The sequence below is a fragment of the Mobula hypostoma genome, chromosome 1, assembly GCF_963921235.1.
Source record: "Mobula hypostoma chromosome 1, sMobHyp1.1, whole genome shotgun sequence".
Classification (NCBI taxonomy): domain Eukaryota; kingdom Metazoa; phylum Chordata; class Chondrichthyes; order Myliobatiformes; family Myliobatidae; genus Mobula; species Mobula hypostoma.
Window position 1 is genome coordinate 108745753 of NC_086097.1, and position 18973 is coordinate 108764725.

General features: G+C 44.2%; 1 protein-coding gene across 1 annotated transcript in view; it reads right to left on the minus strand.

Moving 5' to 3' along the window:
• Window positions 1-18973, minus strand: part of LOC134342710 (regulator of G-protein signaling 22-like) — a 184412-nt gene that overhangs the window by 82670 nt on the left and 82769 nt on the right. The window contains exons 12-13 of the mRNA XM_063041199.1: window positions 12571-12673; window positions 6881-7006 (exon numbers count right to left, since the gene is read on the minus strand). Of these exons, the coding sequence (XP_062897269.1) occupies window positions 6881-7006; window positions 12571-12673 (229 nt within the window). The remainder of the gene's footprint in view (window positions 1-6880; window positions 7007-12570; window positions 12674-18973) is intronic.

Below are 18973 nucleotides of genomic sequence, written 5' to 3' on the forward strand. Positions count from 1 at the left end.
CACTCCAGCCTCATTAATTTTCATGATAACACCGACTAGGTCTGCTCGCTTATCGTGGCAAACTGTTAGCATATCAATAGCCTGTAACTGTGTTATCTCATGTCTACAATAGTCAATAGCATCCTTCCTTCTGTGCGGCCAGTAAAACTCTTTCATGATTCTACTGACTGCTTTCCTCACCCCAAAATGTCCACCGAGGGGTATCTTGTGGGCCAGGTTAAAAATCTCGCCCCTATAAATTTTTGGCACTACCACCTGGTGTACCACCCCCCATTCCTCATCTGCGGGCACGGTACTTGGTCTCCATTTCCTCCTTAGTACTCCCTCCTTCACATAATAGCCCACTGGCTCCCTTTTTAATTCTGCTTCGGAGAGAGCTGTCTCCGTCAAAACCATCAGCACCTCGTCTCGTTCCTGTGCCTGTATAAATTCCTTCCTTGCTAATGATAAGTCTACCTCAACTTCCGTTTCACTACGCCCTTTCTTCTCACTTTCTAACCCCTCCTGGTACAAGGCTGGTAAAAACGTTTCAGCTAAATCTACATTCGCTTCGGCAGCCTTTCTGGACATGCGTCGAGTCACTGCGCAAACAGGTTAAACCTTTGAGTCCTTGGGCGAGGTCATTACCGAGTAAGACCTGAGTAAGTCCTGAGTATAGCCTCTTTCACCACATCATACCTCTGGGCATCTTCTGCAGATAACGCTGAGTAAGCTTGCTGAGCTTTTCCTTCAAGTACGCTCTGAAGCAAAACAGCCCACTTATCCCTCGGCCAGTCCTGACTTGCAGCGACTTTTTCAAAATGTTGGAAGTACCAATCGACATCAGCCTCCTCAAATGGGGGAGCCAGCCTAACCTCCTGGGTCGCCCTGAACCCTCCACCTTGGTTCGGCATGAGCCCCTGCGCTAGCGCTATCCTTAACTTCTCCAGCTCAAATTCCCTTTCCCTCTGTTTCTCTCTCTCTCGTCGTTCTAACCGCTTCTCTTCTTGTTCTAGCTGTTTTATTCTCTCTTCTCGTGCTAACTGCCTGTCCCTCTCTTTTCATTCCAGCTGTTTAACCCGGAACTCGTGCTCGAGTCTCAATTTTTCCATCTGCAGCTGTACTGCTTCTCCACCAGGTTTGCCCATAGATACCACCTCCAGCTCCCCTTGGGGAAACACACCTTTAGATACATAATTCTCAATGATAGCTCTGTGCATCTCCACTCTCCTCATTGTCGACTTCCCCTGAAAAAGATTCAACCGTTTGGCAACAGTTGCCAACTCTGATTTCCTGGCATCCTCTAATGCCTCCAAAGTTGGCGCCGTTAGAAATTCCTCAATCTCCATTTCTGCTGTTTGCCCTTTCTTTCTTTTGGGAATTTTAACCCAATCAATTTACCCAGTCCCAAATTTGGCGCTCAAAATCGCGGACAAGATCCCCACTTATGTTACGTACCCCCTAACTGGGTTGCCAAACCAGCAGAAATGGACCATGTGTTGGGAATCTGGTTTAACAGAAACTAATAAAGTTTTATTAAAGAAATAAGTAACACAATACTCTAATCGTAAGGATATAAATGCAACAGGTTAGCAATGATAAAACACACATGTACACAGAACTAGGGTAATAGGAATCAACCAAGCTCTATCGCAGTCTAGGGATAAAATGATCAGTCTCAAGTGATGCAGAGTTCAGTTCAGCTGAGTACAGTTCGCAGTAATCGCTGTTGTGCCGTAGGAGAGAGAGAGAGAGAGAGAGAGAGATGTGCAAATCTGATTCAGCAGACCTTTGATGTTCTTCGCAGTTGGCTTTCGGGCGGACCCTTTTTCATGTCTTCTGTGGTCACCGACTGTGACCCCTCCGTTCCGGCTACGACTGTTCTTCCGCGGTGAACCTGGCACCCAAGCAAGGGCGGGCACACACATCAGGTTCCCACCGATCGTACCCTTTTCACCCTGTGTCGGTTCCCGCGACCAGACCTCCAAACTTGCACCAACTTGTGGGGGCACACCGCTCTTCCAGGGTCTCATTATCTCATGATTTCGTGGTGTGTCGTGCCTTACCGAACCTGTTCTTTTTATCCCCCTGCTGGGGTATCGCCTGTCTATCAAACTTCAAACAGTTCAGGTTCAAAGCAACCGGTCTGTCAATATTCTGAAATGTATTTCTTTCTCATTAAGCTCTCTCTTCTCTCTTATTAGCATTTTGAATGTTTCTCCATTGTCTCCCTTATCTCTCTCTCATTAGCATCAATCTTCTGATAACTTGGTTTTTTCATCACAGCGTATCGATATCAGATATAACCAAAAGCTTATGTACCCTCATTTTTATGGTACATCTGTTTTGAGCAGTGGAATGGAGCCATAGAATTGGCACAAAGAAAAACAGATAGCACATATTGGGGGATATGTTGGGGGATATTGGGGGATCTTATTCACACGGTCCCTTCTGAACCTTGTATGCTTTCCTTTCAACTTTTGCAGTAGAAATACCAGACTCCTGATCACATTAGATCAAACAAAATCAACGAAAGGTCTAACCAGGTGATATTACGATATAGAACCCACAACAGTACAGCATCATACAGGGTCTTTGGTATCTGTACAGGGTCATCTGGTATGGTATGTGGGGGGGGGGGTGCTACTGCACAAAACTGAAAGAGGCTACAGAAAGTTGTAAAATTAGTCAGCTCCTAGCCTCTGTAGTATTGAACACATCTTCTTCAAGGAGCGGTGCCTCAGAAAGGCGGTGTCCATTATTAAGGATCCCCATCACCCAGGACATGCCCTCTTCTCATTGTTACCATCAAGTAGGAGGTACAGAAGCCTGAAGGCACACACTCAGCAATTCAGGAACAGTTTCTTCCCCTCTGCCATCCGATTCCTAAATGGACATTGAACCCATGAACACTACCTCACTTTAAAAAAAATATTATTTCTGTGCTGCAGTATTTTTAATCTAACTACTTAATATACACATATACTTACTGTAATTGATTTACTTATTTACATTCGTAAACACATGCAAGCAGTCTTTGATTAGTTCCTGCCTTTTCAAATAATCATTAATCTTATCCTTCAGACATTTTGTTCGGTGGCTTCTCTATTACCACTGTGGTGAAGTGCTTTGAGAGATTCGTGATGAAATATATCAACTCCTGCCTGAAGAATTACTTGGATCTATTTCAATTTACCTACAGGTCAACAGCTGGCTCTTCCCTCAATCCTGGACCATTCTAGACCGTGATCAATCCCATCATCCCCTCAAAACTAATCAATAAACTCCAAGATCTTGGCTGCAACACCTCCCTAAGTAATTGCATCCTCTATTTCCTCACTTACAGACCCCAGTCAGTTTAGATTGGAAACACCATCTCCTCAACAATCTCCTTCAGCACAGGCGCATTAGGGTGCTGTGTGCTTAACCCTCTATTTTAATCACTTTGATACTTATGACTGTGAGGCTAAGCACAGCTCCAATGCCATATTCATGTTTGCTGACTGTCATAGGCAGAATAAAGATGGTGAAGGATCAGCATATAGGAGGGAGACTGAAAATCTGGCAAATGGTGCCACAACGACAACCTCTCACTCAACATCAAAAACAAAGAACTGATTATTGACTACAGAACGAGGAAACTGGAGTCAATCGGGGGATCAGAGGTGGAGAGAGTCAGCAACTTTAAATTCATTGATGTTATCATTTCTGAGAATCTGTCCTGATTCCAGCACGCAAGTGCCAATACAAAGAAGGCTAACTTTCTTAGAAGTCAACAAAAATTCGGTATGTCATCGAAAACTTCGACAAACTTCTATAGATGTGCAGTGGAAAGTATACTGACTGGCTGCATCACAGCCTGATATGGGAACATCGATGCCCTTGAATGGAAAACCTACAAAAAGTAGTGGATACAGCCCAGTCTATTACTGATAAAGCCCTCTCCACCACTGAGATTATCTCCAAGGGGTACAGTCACAGGAAAGCATCATCCATCATCAAGGACCCCCATCATCCAGGCCGTGCTCTCTTCTCCCTGCTGCCATCCAGTAGGTGATGTAAGAGCCTCGAAACCCCTACCACCAGGGTTTAGAAACAGTTATTTACCCTCAGCCATTAGGCTCTTGAACCAGAGGCGATAACCTTACTCAACTTGACTCACCCCAACACTGAACTGGGCCCACAACCTATGGACTTTTCATCTCATGTTCTCTATATTTATTGCTTATTTATTTATTATTTATGTATATGTACAGTTTGCTGTGATTTTCACATTAGCCATCTGCTGTGTGCCGTTTTTCATTGATTCAATTCTGTCTCTTTGCTGTCTTTGTATATACTATGAAGACCCACAAGAAAATAAATCTCAGGGTAGTATATGGTGACATATGCTGTATGTACTTTGATGAATAAATTTACTTTGAATTTTTGAACTTTGATTTATTACCAATATTAGACTCACAGGTCTGTAATTACCATGTTTGCCCTTACCTTTAAACAAGCCTTTGACCTCAAAGATTGAATTCAACCCTAACTGAAATTTGCCACCTTATAATCCAAGGCCCCAACCTATCTCTGATCTGGCATACTATGATTGCACCCTACACATTTCCCTGTCCCACTGGAGGTCCTGATTTAAATCATATTAATTGGAGTCTATTGGCAGTCTAAACCATGGTAGATCACTGACGTGGATTACTACAATACTTAAATATAGATGACAAACAACAATGGACCCAGCACCTATTCCCGCAGTACACCACTGGTCACAGGCCTCCTTTCAGAAAGCCAACTATCTACCACCATTCTCTGGGTTCTCCCATGAATCCAGCTATTTCACCCTGAATGCCAAATGACTGAACCTCACAGACCAACCTCCCATGTGGGATTTTGCCAAAGGCCTTGCAAAGTCCATGTAGCCAACATCCACTACCCTTCCTTCATCAACTTTCCTGTAACTTAAATGAAAAACTCCATAAGATTGATTACTCACAACCTACCATGCACAAAGCAACATTAACAACCACTAATCAGACCCTGTCTATCCAAATACTTATAGATCTATACCCTTAGAATATCTTCCAATAATTTACCCACAACTAATGTCAGGCTCATTAGCCCATAATTTCCTGGCTTACACTTGAAACCTACCTTGAATGATGGAACCACGTTGGCTATCCTCCAATCTTCTGGCATCTCACCTCTGGCCGTGGATGTTTTAAATATCTCTGCCAGAGCCCCTGCAGTTTCTGCACTAGCCTTTCACATTTTCTGAGGGGACACCTTGTCAGGCCCTGGGGGGCTTATCTACCATAATTTGTCCCAAGACAGCAGATACCTCTTCTTCTGTAATCCATGACCTCGCTACTGTTTTGCTCTGTCAGATACACTGTGTCGGTCTCCCAAGTAAATACAGATGCAAAAAATCCGTTTAAGATCTCCTCCACCTCTTTCAGCTCTATGCATAGATGACCACACTGATCATCAAGTGGAGCAATTTTGTCCCTTACTATCCTTTTGTATCCGTAGATGCTCTTGGGAATCTCCTTCACCTTGTTAGACAGAACAATCTCATGCCTTCTTTTCACGGAACAAGTGCTACACATGCCCTTACACTTCCTCCCTTACCACCATTCAGGGCCACAGACAGTCCTTCCAGGTGAGGCGAAACTTCACCTGTGAGTCGTCTGGGGTGATATACTGCGTCCGGTGCTCCCGATGTGGCCTTCTATATATTGGCGAGACCCGACACAGACCTGGGAGATCGTTTCGCTGAAAACCTACGCTCTGTCCGCCAGAGAAAGCAGGATCTCCCAGTGGCCACACATTTTAATTCCACGTCCCATTCCCATTCTGATATGTCTATCCACGGGCTCCTCTACTGTAAAGATGAAGCCACACTCAGGTTGGAGGAACAACACCTTATATTCCATCTGGGTAGCCTCCAACTTGATGGCATGAACATTGGCTTCTCTAACTTCTGCTAATGCCCCACCTCCCCCTCGTACCCCATCTGTTATTTATTTATGTACACACATTCTTTCTCTCTCTCTCCTTTTTCTCCCTCTATCCCTCTGACTATACCCCTTGCCCATCCTCTGGGTTTCCCCCCCTCCCCCTTTTCCTTCTCCCTGGGCCTCCTGTCCCATGACCCTCTCATGTCCTTTTTGCCAATCACCTGTCCAGCTCTTGGCTCCATCCCTCCCCCTCCTGTCTTCTCCTATCATTTTGGATCTCCCCCTCCCCCTGCCACCTTCAAATCTCTTACTAACTCTTCCTTCAGTTAGTCCTGATGAAGGGTCTCGGCCCGAAACGTCAACTGTACCTCTTCCTAGAGATGCTGCCTGGCCTGCTGCATTCACTGGCAACTTTGATGTGAGTTCCTTCTTTTCACATGCTGACTTCCTTCCTAAGTAGCCCCTTACATTTATTTTATCCTCAAACACTTCATTTTTACCTTGCTGCCTATACTTGCAATGCTTCTCCTTCTTGTTAACCAGGGCTTCAATATCCTACAAACCAAAGATTCCTTAAACCTGTTAGCCTTGCCTATTATTCTAACATGAACCTATAAAGTGCAGTAACCAGAACTGAATTGGCTCTTCTGAACTTGGCGAGTTTCTTCATTGCACTGTTGAAGTATTCCACTCTAAATGTTTCAGATAATACTGTCTGAAGAGCCACACTGCAGGGCGAGTATCCATGTAGTAAAGTCAATGGGTAAGACTGAAGTGGTGAACATTACACTGGATGTAGACGAAAAGAACTCACAATTTATATGGAAGTCCCTTACAAACATTAAACTTTCACAAAGTACTAGCTTGAACGTGGTGGAAGTGTGGTTCCAGTCCTGAGCTCAAACTATTCATGAAATCGGTTCGTTAATCCACAACTTGCTTACCGGATTTCCTGTTTGTTCACAAAAACGTGTGAAGATGTATCCAGTTCTACTTTCGTATTGGAGGGCCTGCAGTAAGTCATCCATTTTATAACTGCTCAGAGCCTCTTGGAACTTCGTGATCTGCATCTATTGAAACACATACAAAATAAGGATATTTTAGTTTGGTATTCCCAATAGCCTAGAAATGGATCCAGAAAGAATGCCAAAACTAACATATCCTGACAATTTTTGGATCATGTGACATTGATTATAGAAATAGGACTTTGGAGAAGAACACAACACTAGACAATTGATTAAAAACAGTAAGGGAGGGGCTGCTATTGGTGAGTGCCATTACTGGGATGAAACCTATCGTGATGGAACTGAGCTTCTAAAACCCAGATCAATTACAACTCAAAGAGACAGGTCATTCCTGGTACTCATCACCCTCTATGTAAAGAAGTTACCTTACAAGTCTCTTTTAATTGTCTCCCCTCTTCTATCTGTGCTCTCTAGTTTTGGATTCCCAAACCCTTAGTAAAATAATATGACCATCCTCCTTATCCATACCTTCATGATTTTATAAAATTCTATGAGGACCACCCCCCCCCCTCCAATTTTGCTGTGTTTCAGGGCATAAAGGACTAAAGGACTAACCTCTCCTTATTACTTGGCCCTTTATTACAAGCAGTATCCTTGTAAATCTCTTTCGCACTCTCTCCAGCTTGACAATGTCTGCACTGTAACTATGCACAATATCCAAGTGTGGCCTCACCTATGCAGATGATACAAAGATAATTGGAAGGGCAGGTAGTGTTGAAGAAGTAGAGAATCTGCAGAAGGATTTAGACAGATTAGGAGAATCGGCAAAGAAGTGGCAGATGGAATGGAATACAGTGCAGGGAAGTGTATGATCATGCACTTTAGCAGAAGGAATGAAGGTGTAGACTATTTTCTAAATGAGAAGCAAATTTAGAAATCAGAGGTGCAAAGGGACTTGAGAGTCCTCATTCAGGATTCTGTGAAGATTATCTTACAGATTCAGTTAATGGTAAGGAAGACAAATATAATTTTAGCATTTATTTCAAAAGGACAAGAATACAACAGCAAGGATGTAATGCTGAGTCTATGTAAGGCATTGGTTATACTGCACTTGGAAGTACTGTGAGCAGTTTTTGGCCTTTGATTCTATCATGTTTCTTCGTATTTAGTGTGAATGCCCACAAGAAAATGAATCTTAGGGTAGTACATGGTGACGTATATGTACTTTGATAATAAATTTACTTTGAACTTTGAGGGAGACCTGATGAAGGGTCTTGGCATGAAAGGCAACTGTTTACTGCCTGACCTGCTGAGCTCCTCTGGCATTTTGTGTGTATAGGTCAGACATCTCAATAACTGTTGGATTAGCAGAAGACCCTTTGCTAATCTGATTTGCAGTATAAAAGGAGGCCACAAGAACAAGTTCTTTGTTACTTTGTTTCACTGGCTTTACTTGATGTTACTTCATATTATTTGCCGTCTCTGCCTGACCTATATTTTGTAGAACAGCAAACAAAAAATGGCTGTAACCATCAGGTTTGTGTCATGCTTTGGTCTGTTCACTAGGGGGCACCAGAGTTCTCCAAGCTCCAATGCTCCTCCACCCCTGATTATTAGATGATTATCTTCAACTGTGTTTTATTTTAATTTTCAGTGCACCCGTGCCTTGCTTTGTTTGTCTTTGCTCAGTATTGAGCTTACCTATCCTGTGTGTAGTGATCCTTGAATCTTAACCTGTGGTCTCCACAAATCAATCCATTCTTTGTTCAACTCCATTCTTGTCTTTAGTCTCCTCTGCACTTGGGTCTAAGCCTTTCCAGATGGTCCACTGGTTGAAGGCAGGGAACTTCACTATGACAACCCCAGATCAAACCCAGCCTGGCAACCACCCCTGTTACAGCAAGACTGAGCCACAATATGGACCCAACAGAGGACGAGCATCACCAATCGTTGCCGGCCAACCAAGAAGTCACAGTGAGTGGACATGAGCTAGACCACTTTCAGATACTCAGCAAGATCATCTGGTTGAGCCAGCAAGCCCCTGCCGATAACCCAACTACTGACCTACCAACCTGCTGGCAGCAAAGTGATTTGATGGCAACTCAGGGACATGTAAGGGGTTTCTTACTCAGTGTCCTCTGACTTTTGAGCTGTAACCCACTAAGCTCCCCTCTGACCACTGCAAAGTTGCCTATATCATCTCTGTCCTCTCTGGCAAAGCTCTTGCCTGGGCTATGGTGTTCTGGGAGAAGAACTCCCACTTTGTGCAAATGTATCCCTCTTCACCAGGGAGATGAAGAGGGTCTATGATCACCCAGCTAGAGGATGAGAGTTGGCTAATCAACTCTTCCAACTTCCTCAGGGTACCCGTAGTGTGGCTGACTACGCAATCGAGTTCTGCACCCTGGCGAAAGACTCTGGTTGGAACACTAAAGCCCTAATAGGCATGTTCCACCATGGGCTGTCAGGTGAAATTAAAGATGAATTGGCAGCCAGAGACTCTGTTGAGGATCTCGAGACTCTCATCAATCCAGATTGACAATTGTCTTCCGGAAAGAAGAGAACCCTGAAGTGAGTCCTCTAGGGCTGCCAGCTCTGAGTCTTTTCGTCCCCTGTGTGGTCATGCACACCCCCAGCTCCCCTCAGTTTCCTCCGGGGGAGTCAATGCCACCAAGCAGAACCTCCAGCTGAACAGAACTGGAGAAAGGGAAAGTGCTGCCCCTACTGTGTTGAGGCAGCCATTATTGTCCTGCTTGTCCTGAGTTGTTGGGAAAAGATGTAGACCCATCCAGGGAAGGCATGTCTGTGACGGATTCCACCATTCCTCCCACGTCATGCTGTCTACCTCTATCTCCTGGGGAGAGCAACATGCGCTTGGAGCCTTCATGGATTCTACGCCAGTAGGCAGTTTTATGGAGCTTCAGTTAGCAAGGCATCCCCAAGCTCCCCTGGCCCGTCTTGACCAACCAGTCATGGTCACAGCTCTAGATGGAAGACCTCTGAGCCCTGGAAGTATCTGCCACCTCACTGCTCCCATTTTTCTACATGTAGAACAGCATACCAAGACCATCCAGTTTCATTTTATTCATTTTCCTGAATTCTCATTGATCTTAAGACCTCTCTGGTTGGTTCTCCACATCCCATAGACTGATTGGTCCAACAGTGCACTCCACATATGGTCTTCTCACTGCTGGGCTGATTGTCTACCCAACTCTCCTCTGTCATCTGAGTATACAGACCTGCTTTTACTTTTTAGTAAGAAAAGGTTCACAACACTCCCACCTCAATGAACCCATGATTGCGTAATTGAATTGCTGCTTGGAACTTGGACTCTACTTCCTATCAGCCCCAGAAACAGTGGCCATCGAGGAGTACACCCGTAATGCCCTGGTGTCCTGTTTCATTTTCCCCTCCACATCTCTTGCTGGTGCAGGTGACTTCTTCGCAGTGAAAAAGGATAATGAACTCGGACCATGTACAGATTATCAAGCCCTTAATATGATTACAGTGAAGAACTGGTACTCCTTGTCACGAATGACCACGGCTTTCAAGTTGCTGCAAGAAGCAACCATCTTTACTAAAATAGACCTCCAGAATGCAGAAAACCTGGTCCGTATTCAGGAGGGTGATGAATGGAAGACCGCTTTCAACACCTCTACTGGCCACTATAAATATTTCTTGATATGCTCTTTGGTTTAGTCAACATCTCAGTGGTCTTCTAGGTCCTTTTCAATTATGTTCTCCGACCCATCCAGGCTGGTAGCACCTGTCTGATGGGAGGTTGAGACCATCATCATGAAAGCACAACAAGAGGCTGACCCAGGGAATGGTCCATTGGGTCACCCTCTCATCCTAACTCTGTCCTATCAGATACGTTAGAGTGGGGCATGCATCATGTATCACAGAATGTCCGGGAATGGTGGAGCTCATCAAGAGTTGGTTCTGGTGGCTGTACATGATTGAGAGATGTTTAATCTTATGTGTTCGTCTGTCACATCTGTGCCCAGAACAAGGAACCCAGATCACGTCCACAGGGGCAGCTACTTTCCTTCTTGTCCCTGGTCCCATATCTTCATGCCCTTCATTACTCATCTGCCCCCATTGCAAGGTAGCATCATGATTGTGGTGGTGGTGGAATGGTCCCTCAAGGCCTGCCACTTTGTGCCCCTGCCCAAGTTTCCCTCAGTTCAGGAGATGGCCAACCTTATTCTGCAACAGGTGGTGAGAGCGCACGGCAGGTCCCGGGACGTTGTTTCTGACTGAGGCCCTCAGTTTACCTCTAGTTCTGGAAGGCCTTCTGCTGGCTCATTGGAGCTATAGTCAGCCTTTCATCAGGTCCAATGGGCAGATGGAGACGACCAACCAGGACCTGGAGGAGACCGTGAGGTGAATTTGCGTTGGGCAACCCATCCACTTGGAGTTATCATCTGCTCGGGAAGAGGTTGCTCATAACACTCTGTGCCATTCTTCTAGTGGTATATCTGCCTTTGAGTGTCTGTTTGGATATCCACCCCATTTCTCGAGCAGGAGTTTGAGGTGGGAGCTCTGTCTGCTCAACAGGAGTAAGTTGTTGTAGGCAGAGGTGGAAGAAAGCTTGGGCAGCCCTGCTGAAGGTCTCTCTGGAACAGCAATGGCCAAAGGCAGCTGAGGCCTTCATTCTATCCTGGTCAAAGGGTTTGCCTCTCCACTAAAGACTTGCTTCTGCAGGTTGAGTCTGGGAAACTGGTGCCATGCTATATCAGTCAGTTCAAGATTCTCTGTCAGATCAACCCAGTCACTTACCATCTCCAGTTGCCATTCACAAAAACGTATCAACTCCACCTTCCATACCTCCTGCCTAAAGCTCCTTCTGTGCAGCTTGCTGGCACCAGTCCCGAGACCGCCCCCAGCGTCATTAATGATCAGATACCATACACCACCCATCGATTTCTGGACTCCCATCTGGCTTGTGGCCGTCTCCAGTACCTGGTGTATTGGGAGCATTACGATCCAGAGCAAATGTTGTGGGTTCCCTCCTGTGGCGTCCTGGACCTGATCAGGTTACCATTTGGATTGCCCTGAACCACCAGATGCTAGCTGTACAGGGGATGAAGAAGTTCTGTCATGCTTTGATCTGATCACCAGGGGGCGCTAGAGTCCTCCAGGCTCCAATGCTGCTCCTCCCCAACTATTAGTGGATTATATTCACCTGTCTCTCATTTTAGTTATCAGTGCAACTGTGCCTTGTTTCATTTCTCTATTTAAATTATGTCTGTTTTATTTGTCTTTGCTCAGTCTCAAGTTTACCCATCTATCCTGTGTGCAGTGAATCTCAAATCCTAACCTGAGTTCTCTACAAACCAACCACAATTAAAGATTGTTTGTTCAACTCCATTCTTGTCTCTGATCTCCTCTGCACTTGGGTCCACCTGGTCTAAGCCTCTCCTGGTAGGCCTGAACAACCCTGGATCAAACCCAGTCTGGCAACCACCCCATTACAGTTTGCACCTCAAACTTGACTTCATCAGGACTTCTAACATAATCACCAAGTCAAAAATTACTTTAATGCATAATGTTCAAAACAAATTTTTAATGCTTCTGTTAAACAATTACCTGTAAAGTAGTTGTTGCCTTGTTAGGATTTTCTTAGTACATTTTTTGCTGTTTTGGACCTTGAAATTTATACTTACTAACTTCTCCAAATTGCGAACTGGCTTTGATCTATGTAATTCTAGATCCTCAAAAGATTTTGAGACTTCAGACCTAAAACTGTTCATTGAGATGAGAAGTTTGCTGTGGGGAAAAATATTAATGACTACTTAGTAGCAATAGTTGAGATATGAAATAATATGCTACAAAAGTATAACTATCCAGGTGCCACTAACACTGAAGAACCTATAGGCAATTGAGATTATATGAGGAGTTCTTAAACATTTTAGGACACAGGACTGAAGGTTATTTAGCTAAATGAGCAATTGTGCCTATTCTGTGGCCTAACTCCTCATCACTGCCTTGGCCCAAGAATAGTTTATATAGCCCACAAGATATAGGAACAGAATTAGGCCATTTGTCCCTTCAGGGACATCCCTCCCTCCCATCAAGTCTGCTCTACCATTCCATCACAGCTGATTATTATGTCTCTCGACCCCATGCTCCTGCTATTTCCCTGTAACCTTTGCCTTACTAATCAAGAACCTATCATCCTCTGCTTTAAATATACCCCACTCTTTTTTAGCAATGAAATCCACACACCTGCTAGACAAAGAAATTACTCCTCATCTCTTTTTTAAAGCAATGTCCTTCTATTCTGAGACTGTGCTCTTTGGTCCCCATTATAGGAAACATTCTCTCCATTCTAGATAGGCCTTACAATATTTGATATGTTTCACTTCAAAATAATATAAATTATCAAGTCCAGATGTCAAATGAGTAACTTACCCAGCGCTAATTACATTTCATAAAAGAGCAAAGTCAACTTCTTTACTTGCCTGAACAATTTCTAACTTCATTCTTCCATCCTACCCTGGTTATTCATTGGCTTCACCAATGCCAAATCCCCATCATTGACCTCCTGAAGGTCTATGATTAAATACCATGGTTACATGACCTAGACAGAAGATGGGTACCTCACGGCACCCGAAACCCTTTCCACCATCTACAAGCCACAGTCAGTAGAATGATGGAATACAGAATTTCAGTTGGTGACGAGGAAGCTTTCAGCAAGATAGATCAACTGGTAGAGTGGTGTCACAACAACAACCTTGCACTCAATGTCAGTAAAAGAAAGGAATTGATTGTGCACTTCAGGAAGGGGACATCGAGGAAACACATACCAGTCCTCATTGAGGGATCAGCAGTGGAAAGGATGAGCAGTTTCAAATTCCTGGGAGTCCAGATCTCTGAAGATCTATCCTGGGCCCAACACGCTCATGCAATTACAAAGGTGGCATGACGGTGACCATATTTCATGAGGAGTTTGAGGAGACTTGGTATGTCACCAAAGACACTCGCAAATTTCTACAGATGTACCGTGGAGAGCATTCTAACCGGCTGCATCACCATTTGGTATGGAGGGGCTGTTGCAGAGGACAGGAAAAAGCTGCAAAAAATTGTAGATTCAGCGAGCTCCATCAAGGGGCCTAGCCTCCATAGCATCAAGGACACATCAAATGGCAATGCCTGAAAAAAGGTCACATCCATCATTAAGGACCCCCTCACCCAGGACATGCCCTCTTCTCATTGCTACCATCAAAGAGCAGGTACAGGAGCCTGAAGACACACACTCAACATTTCAGGAACAGATTCTTCCCTTCCCCCAGCAGATTTCTGAATTGCTAATTAATTCATGAGCACTACCTCTTTACTTTTCCTCTCTATTTGCATTACTTATATAAAAATTGTAATTTGTAGTTTTTATGTATTGCTGCCACAAAACAACAAATTTTGTAACTTATGCTAGTGATATTGAACCCGACTGATTTTTATTCTTCACTTTCTTGAGTATAGATCCAGCAATTTTCAAGAAGCTCAACACCAGGACAAAGCAGTCGATTTGATTGGCACACTAGCCTAAATATTCTTTCTGTTCACCATTAGTGCACATAGCTGCAGTGTGAATCTGCAACTGAAAGTGCCACAGTTACTCACCCAGCATTATCTCATAGCACACTGAACAGTAAACAAACAACTTCTACCACCAAGAAGGAAATGAGTAGCAGGCAGATGGGAACACTGCCACCTATAGGTTCTCATTCAAGTTGCATGCCACACTGGATTACTAACACCTTTTCAGATGAAATTAGAAATAACTAAAAATATGACAGCCACGTACAAATGAATAAATTTAATATTCAAAGGTAGCATGGGACTCTGTCTCCCAGAGACATATAAACCAGTTGAAACTTCTGAAGGTAGTGGACCATTTGTTTCCCCATTTTCCATTATAAAAATTATGCCCATCAGATGAGTAGTTATCTATATCCCAATTTGCACGGTGTTGCTTATTTTTCTCCTCTGCTTGCTGACATGCGTTTCTAGTAAAATAGTCTCATTTTCCTTTCCAAATCCTGTTTTGACCTCACATTTTCACTTTCATATAACCATCCTAGTCCAACAACCACCTGAGTTTGCCTTGCTTCTCCTGTTAGTGTCTCTTGATACATGATCATTTTAAATCATTACACCACCAGAGGCAGTGTCTTCAGCCACTAAGGCCCAAAGGATAGGAATCCTCTGCTGAAAATGATCCTCTATCCTTCTTTAATATGCTCCATAGAATTTGATCAGACATCCACTTGTGTGGCTCACAATAGTACTCAGACTATACTCTTCAAAACAACAAATATCGAGAGCATGAGGTGAAGAGTCCTTGAAAGTGAGCCCATAGATTATGGGAACAGTTCAGTGTTGGCATGAGGGAAGTTGAGTGAATTTATATCATCAGTTCAAGAGTATGATGGTTGAGGGGTAATAACTATTCCTGAATCCGGTGGTGTGGATCCTGAAGCTCTTGCACCTCCTTCTTGATGGCAGCAGTGAGAGAAGAGCATGGCCTGGATGGTGGGAGCCCTTGATGATGGATGCTGCTTTCCTGCAACAGTGCTCCATGAAGTTGTGCTCAATGGTGGGGAGGGCTTTACCCACGATGAACTGGGCTGTATCCAATACTGTACTTTTTGGAGGCTTTTCCGTTCAAGGGCATTGGCATTTCCATACCAAGCAGTGATGCAACTAGTCAATGTAGTCTCCACTGCACATTTATATATTTTGTCAAAGTTTTAGATGTCATGCCAAATCTTTACAAACTTCTAGGAAAGTAGAGGCACTGACTTCCTTTCTTTGTAATGGCACTTGTGTGCTGGATCTAAGACAGGTCCACTGAAATGAAAACACTGAGGAATTTAAAGTTGCTGACCCTCTCCAACTCTGATCCCCCAATGATGATTGGTTCATGGACCTCCAGTTTCCTCTTCCTGATGTCAATAATCAGTTCCTTGGTCTTGCTGACATTGAGTGAGAGGTTGTTGTTAAGGCACCACTCAGCCAGATTTTCAGTCTTCCTTCTACATGTTGATATGTCACTGCCTTTGAATCAACCAACAGTAGTGGCGTTGTCAACAAACTTAAATAAGGCATTGGAGCTGCACTTCGCCTCACACTCGTAAGTATAAAGCGAGTAGAGCAGGGGGCTAGGCCCACAGCCTTGTGGTGCATCGGTGCTGATGGAGGAGATGTTGTTGCCAATCTGAACTCATTGTGGTCTGCAAATGAGGGAATCTAGGATTCAGTTGCATAAGGAGGTATTGAGGCCTGGAATTTGGAGCTTTTTGATTAGTTTTGAGAGGATGATAATATGGAATACTGAGCTGTAGTCAATGAAGAGCATCTTGCTGCATGAAACTTCATTGTCCAGATGTTCCAGGGTAGAGTGAAGAGCCAGTGAACTGCCATCTGTTGTTGACCTGTTATAACAGTTGGCAAATTGGAGCAGATCCAAGTCGTTCCTCAGGCATCCTCTCAAAGCACTTCATCACAGTTGAAGCAAGTGCTACTGGACAATAGACATTGGGGGGGGGGCGGGTTACCACGTTCTTCTCAGGTGCTGGTGTAATTGAAGCCTCCTTGAAGCAGGTGGGTACCTCAGACTGCCGAAGCGCAAGGTTAAAGACATCATTTAAAGATAACAGTACAGCCAGCTGATCAGTACAGGTCTTTAGTACTTGGCCAGGTACCCTGTATGGGCCTGATGCTTTCTGGGGGTTCACTCTCTTGAAAGATGCTCACACATTAACCTCAGAGACTGATATCATAGGGTCGTTGCAGGCTGTGGGAGTACTTGAAACGTCTCCATGTTTTGATGGTCAAAGTGAGCATAAAAGGTATTGACTTCATCTAAGAGTGAAAGCGTTTTGTCACCCATGCAGGTCACTTGGTTTCATCTTGTGGAGGCGATAGCATTCAAGCCCTGACACAGTTGTTAAGCATCTCTCAGTGAATCAAGTTTGATTTAGAATTGCCACTTTGTAGGTGAGAGGGCTTTCTGGAGACTGTACGCCTCCGCAAGAACCTGGACCCATTGTAATTTGCCTATCGCCACAATAGGTCAATGGCAGATGCAATCGCTGTGGCTCGTCACATGACTTTAGACCACCTAGACAACACCAACACCTACGTCAGGATACTGTTCATCGACTATAGCTCAGCATTTAATACCATCATTCCCACAATCCTGATTGAGAAGTTGCAGAACCTGTGCCTCTGTATCTCCCTCTGCGATTGGATCCTCGACTTCCTAATTGGAAGACCACAATCTGTGCGGATTAGTGATAATATATCCTCCTCATTGACGATCAACACTGGCACACCTCAGGGTGTGTGCTTAGCCCACTGCTCTACTCTCTCTATACCCATGACTGTGTGGTTAGGCGTAGCTCAAATACCATCTATAAATTTGCTGATGATACAACCATTGTTGATAGAATCTCAGGTGGTGACGAGAGGGTGTACAGGAGTGAGATATGCCAACTAGTGGAATGGTGCCGCAGCAACAACCTGGCACTCAATGTCAGTAAAACGAAAGAGCTGATTGTGGACTACAGAAATGGTAAGATGAAGGAATACATACCAATCCTCAGAGAGATCAGAAGTGGAGAGAACGAGCAGTTTCAAGTTCCTGGATGTCAAGATCTCTGAGGATCTACCCTGGTCCTAACATATCCAGCAACACACATCAAAGTTGCTGGTGAACGCAGCAGGCCAAGCAGCATCTATAGGAAGAGGCGCAGTCGACGTTTCAGGCCGAGACCCTTCGTCAGGACTAACATATCCATGTAGTTATAAATAAGGTAAGACAGCGGCTATACTTTATTAGGAGTTTGAAATAATTTGGCACGTCAAAAAATACACTCAAAAACTTCTATAGATGTACTGTGGAGAGCATTCTGACAGGCTGCATCACTGTCTGGCATGGAGGGGCTACTGCACAGGACCAAAAAAGGCTGCAGAGCGTTGTAAATTCAGTCAGCTCCATCTTAGGTTCTAGCCTACAAAGTACCCAAGACATCTTCAGGGAGCATTATCTCAGAAAGGCAGCGTCCATTATTAAAGACCTCCAGCACCCAGGCCATGCCCATTTCTCACTGTTACCATCGCTAGGAGGTACAGAAGCCTGAAGGCACACACTCAGTGATTCAGGAACAGCTTCTTCCCCTTTGCCATCCGATTGCCAAATGGACATTGAGCCCTTGGATACTACCTCACTTTTTTTAAATATACAGTTTTTTTGCACATTTCTAATCTATTCAATACACGTATACAGTAATTTATTTATTTATTTATTTATTTATTTATTATTTTTCTTTTTTTTCTCTTCTGTATTATGTATTGCATTGAACTGCTGCTGCTAAGTTAACATATTTCATGTCACATGCTAGTGATAAGAAACCTGATTCTGATGTCTTGTATCTAACTTGGTAGCCAGACCTGAAAGCCACTGATCTCTTTAGCCTCTGCTTGTATGCATGTAGAAGGACAGACAAGTGTGCAAATTTTCTGAAATGGAGTCTAGCATAGAATGGTAGGCATTCCTTATCATAATATAGTACTGGTCATTTTTGTTGGGACCCCTGGTGCTGCAGGTTATATGCTGATGATAATTGGGCAGTGCTTTATTCAAACAAGCTTGATTGAAGTCCCCAGATATTATTTGAAATGTATCAGGGTGGGCCGTTTCTTGTTTGATCAGAATCAGACCAGGCAGCATCAGGAAGAGGTACAGTCGATGTTTTGGGCCGAGACCCTTCATCAGGACTAACTGAAAGAAGATATAGTAAGAGATTTTAGATAGTAAGAGGTAGAGGAGAGGAGGAGAAGGTGGTGGTGCGACGCAGCGCACACGGCCACTCCGAAATGATATTGTATTTGTAAGTAGGGGCCGTGCACAATCCTAATTTGATGGAGACAGATGTGTGAAGCACAGAGGAACATCTGGAGAAACTTCTGAAATGTCTGCTTTGCTGCTGCTGCTACTGTGCGATCGAGAATCTCCGGAGGGGAAGGGCCCAAATCCTCAGCTTTGCCTATTGCCTGTTGCCA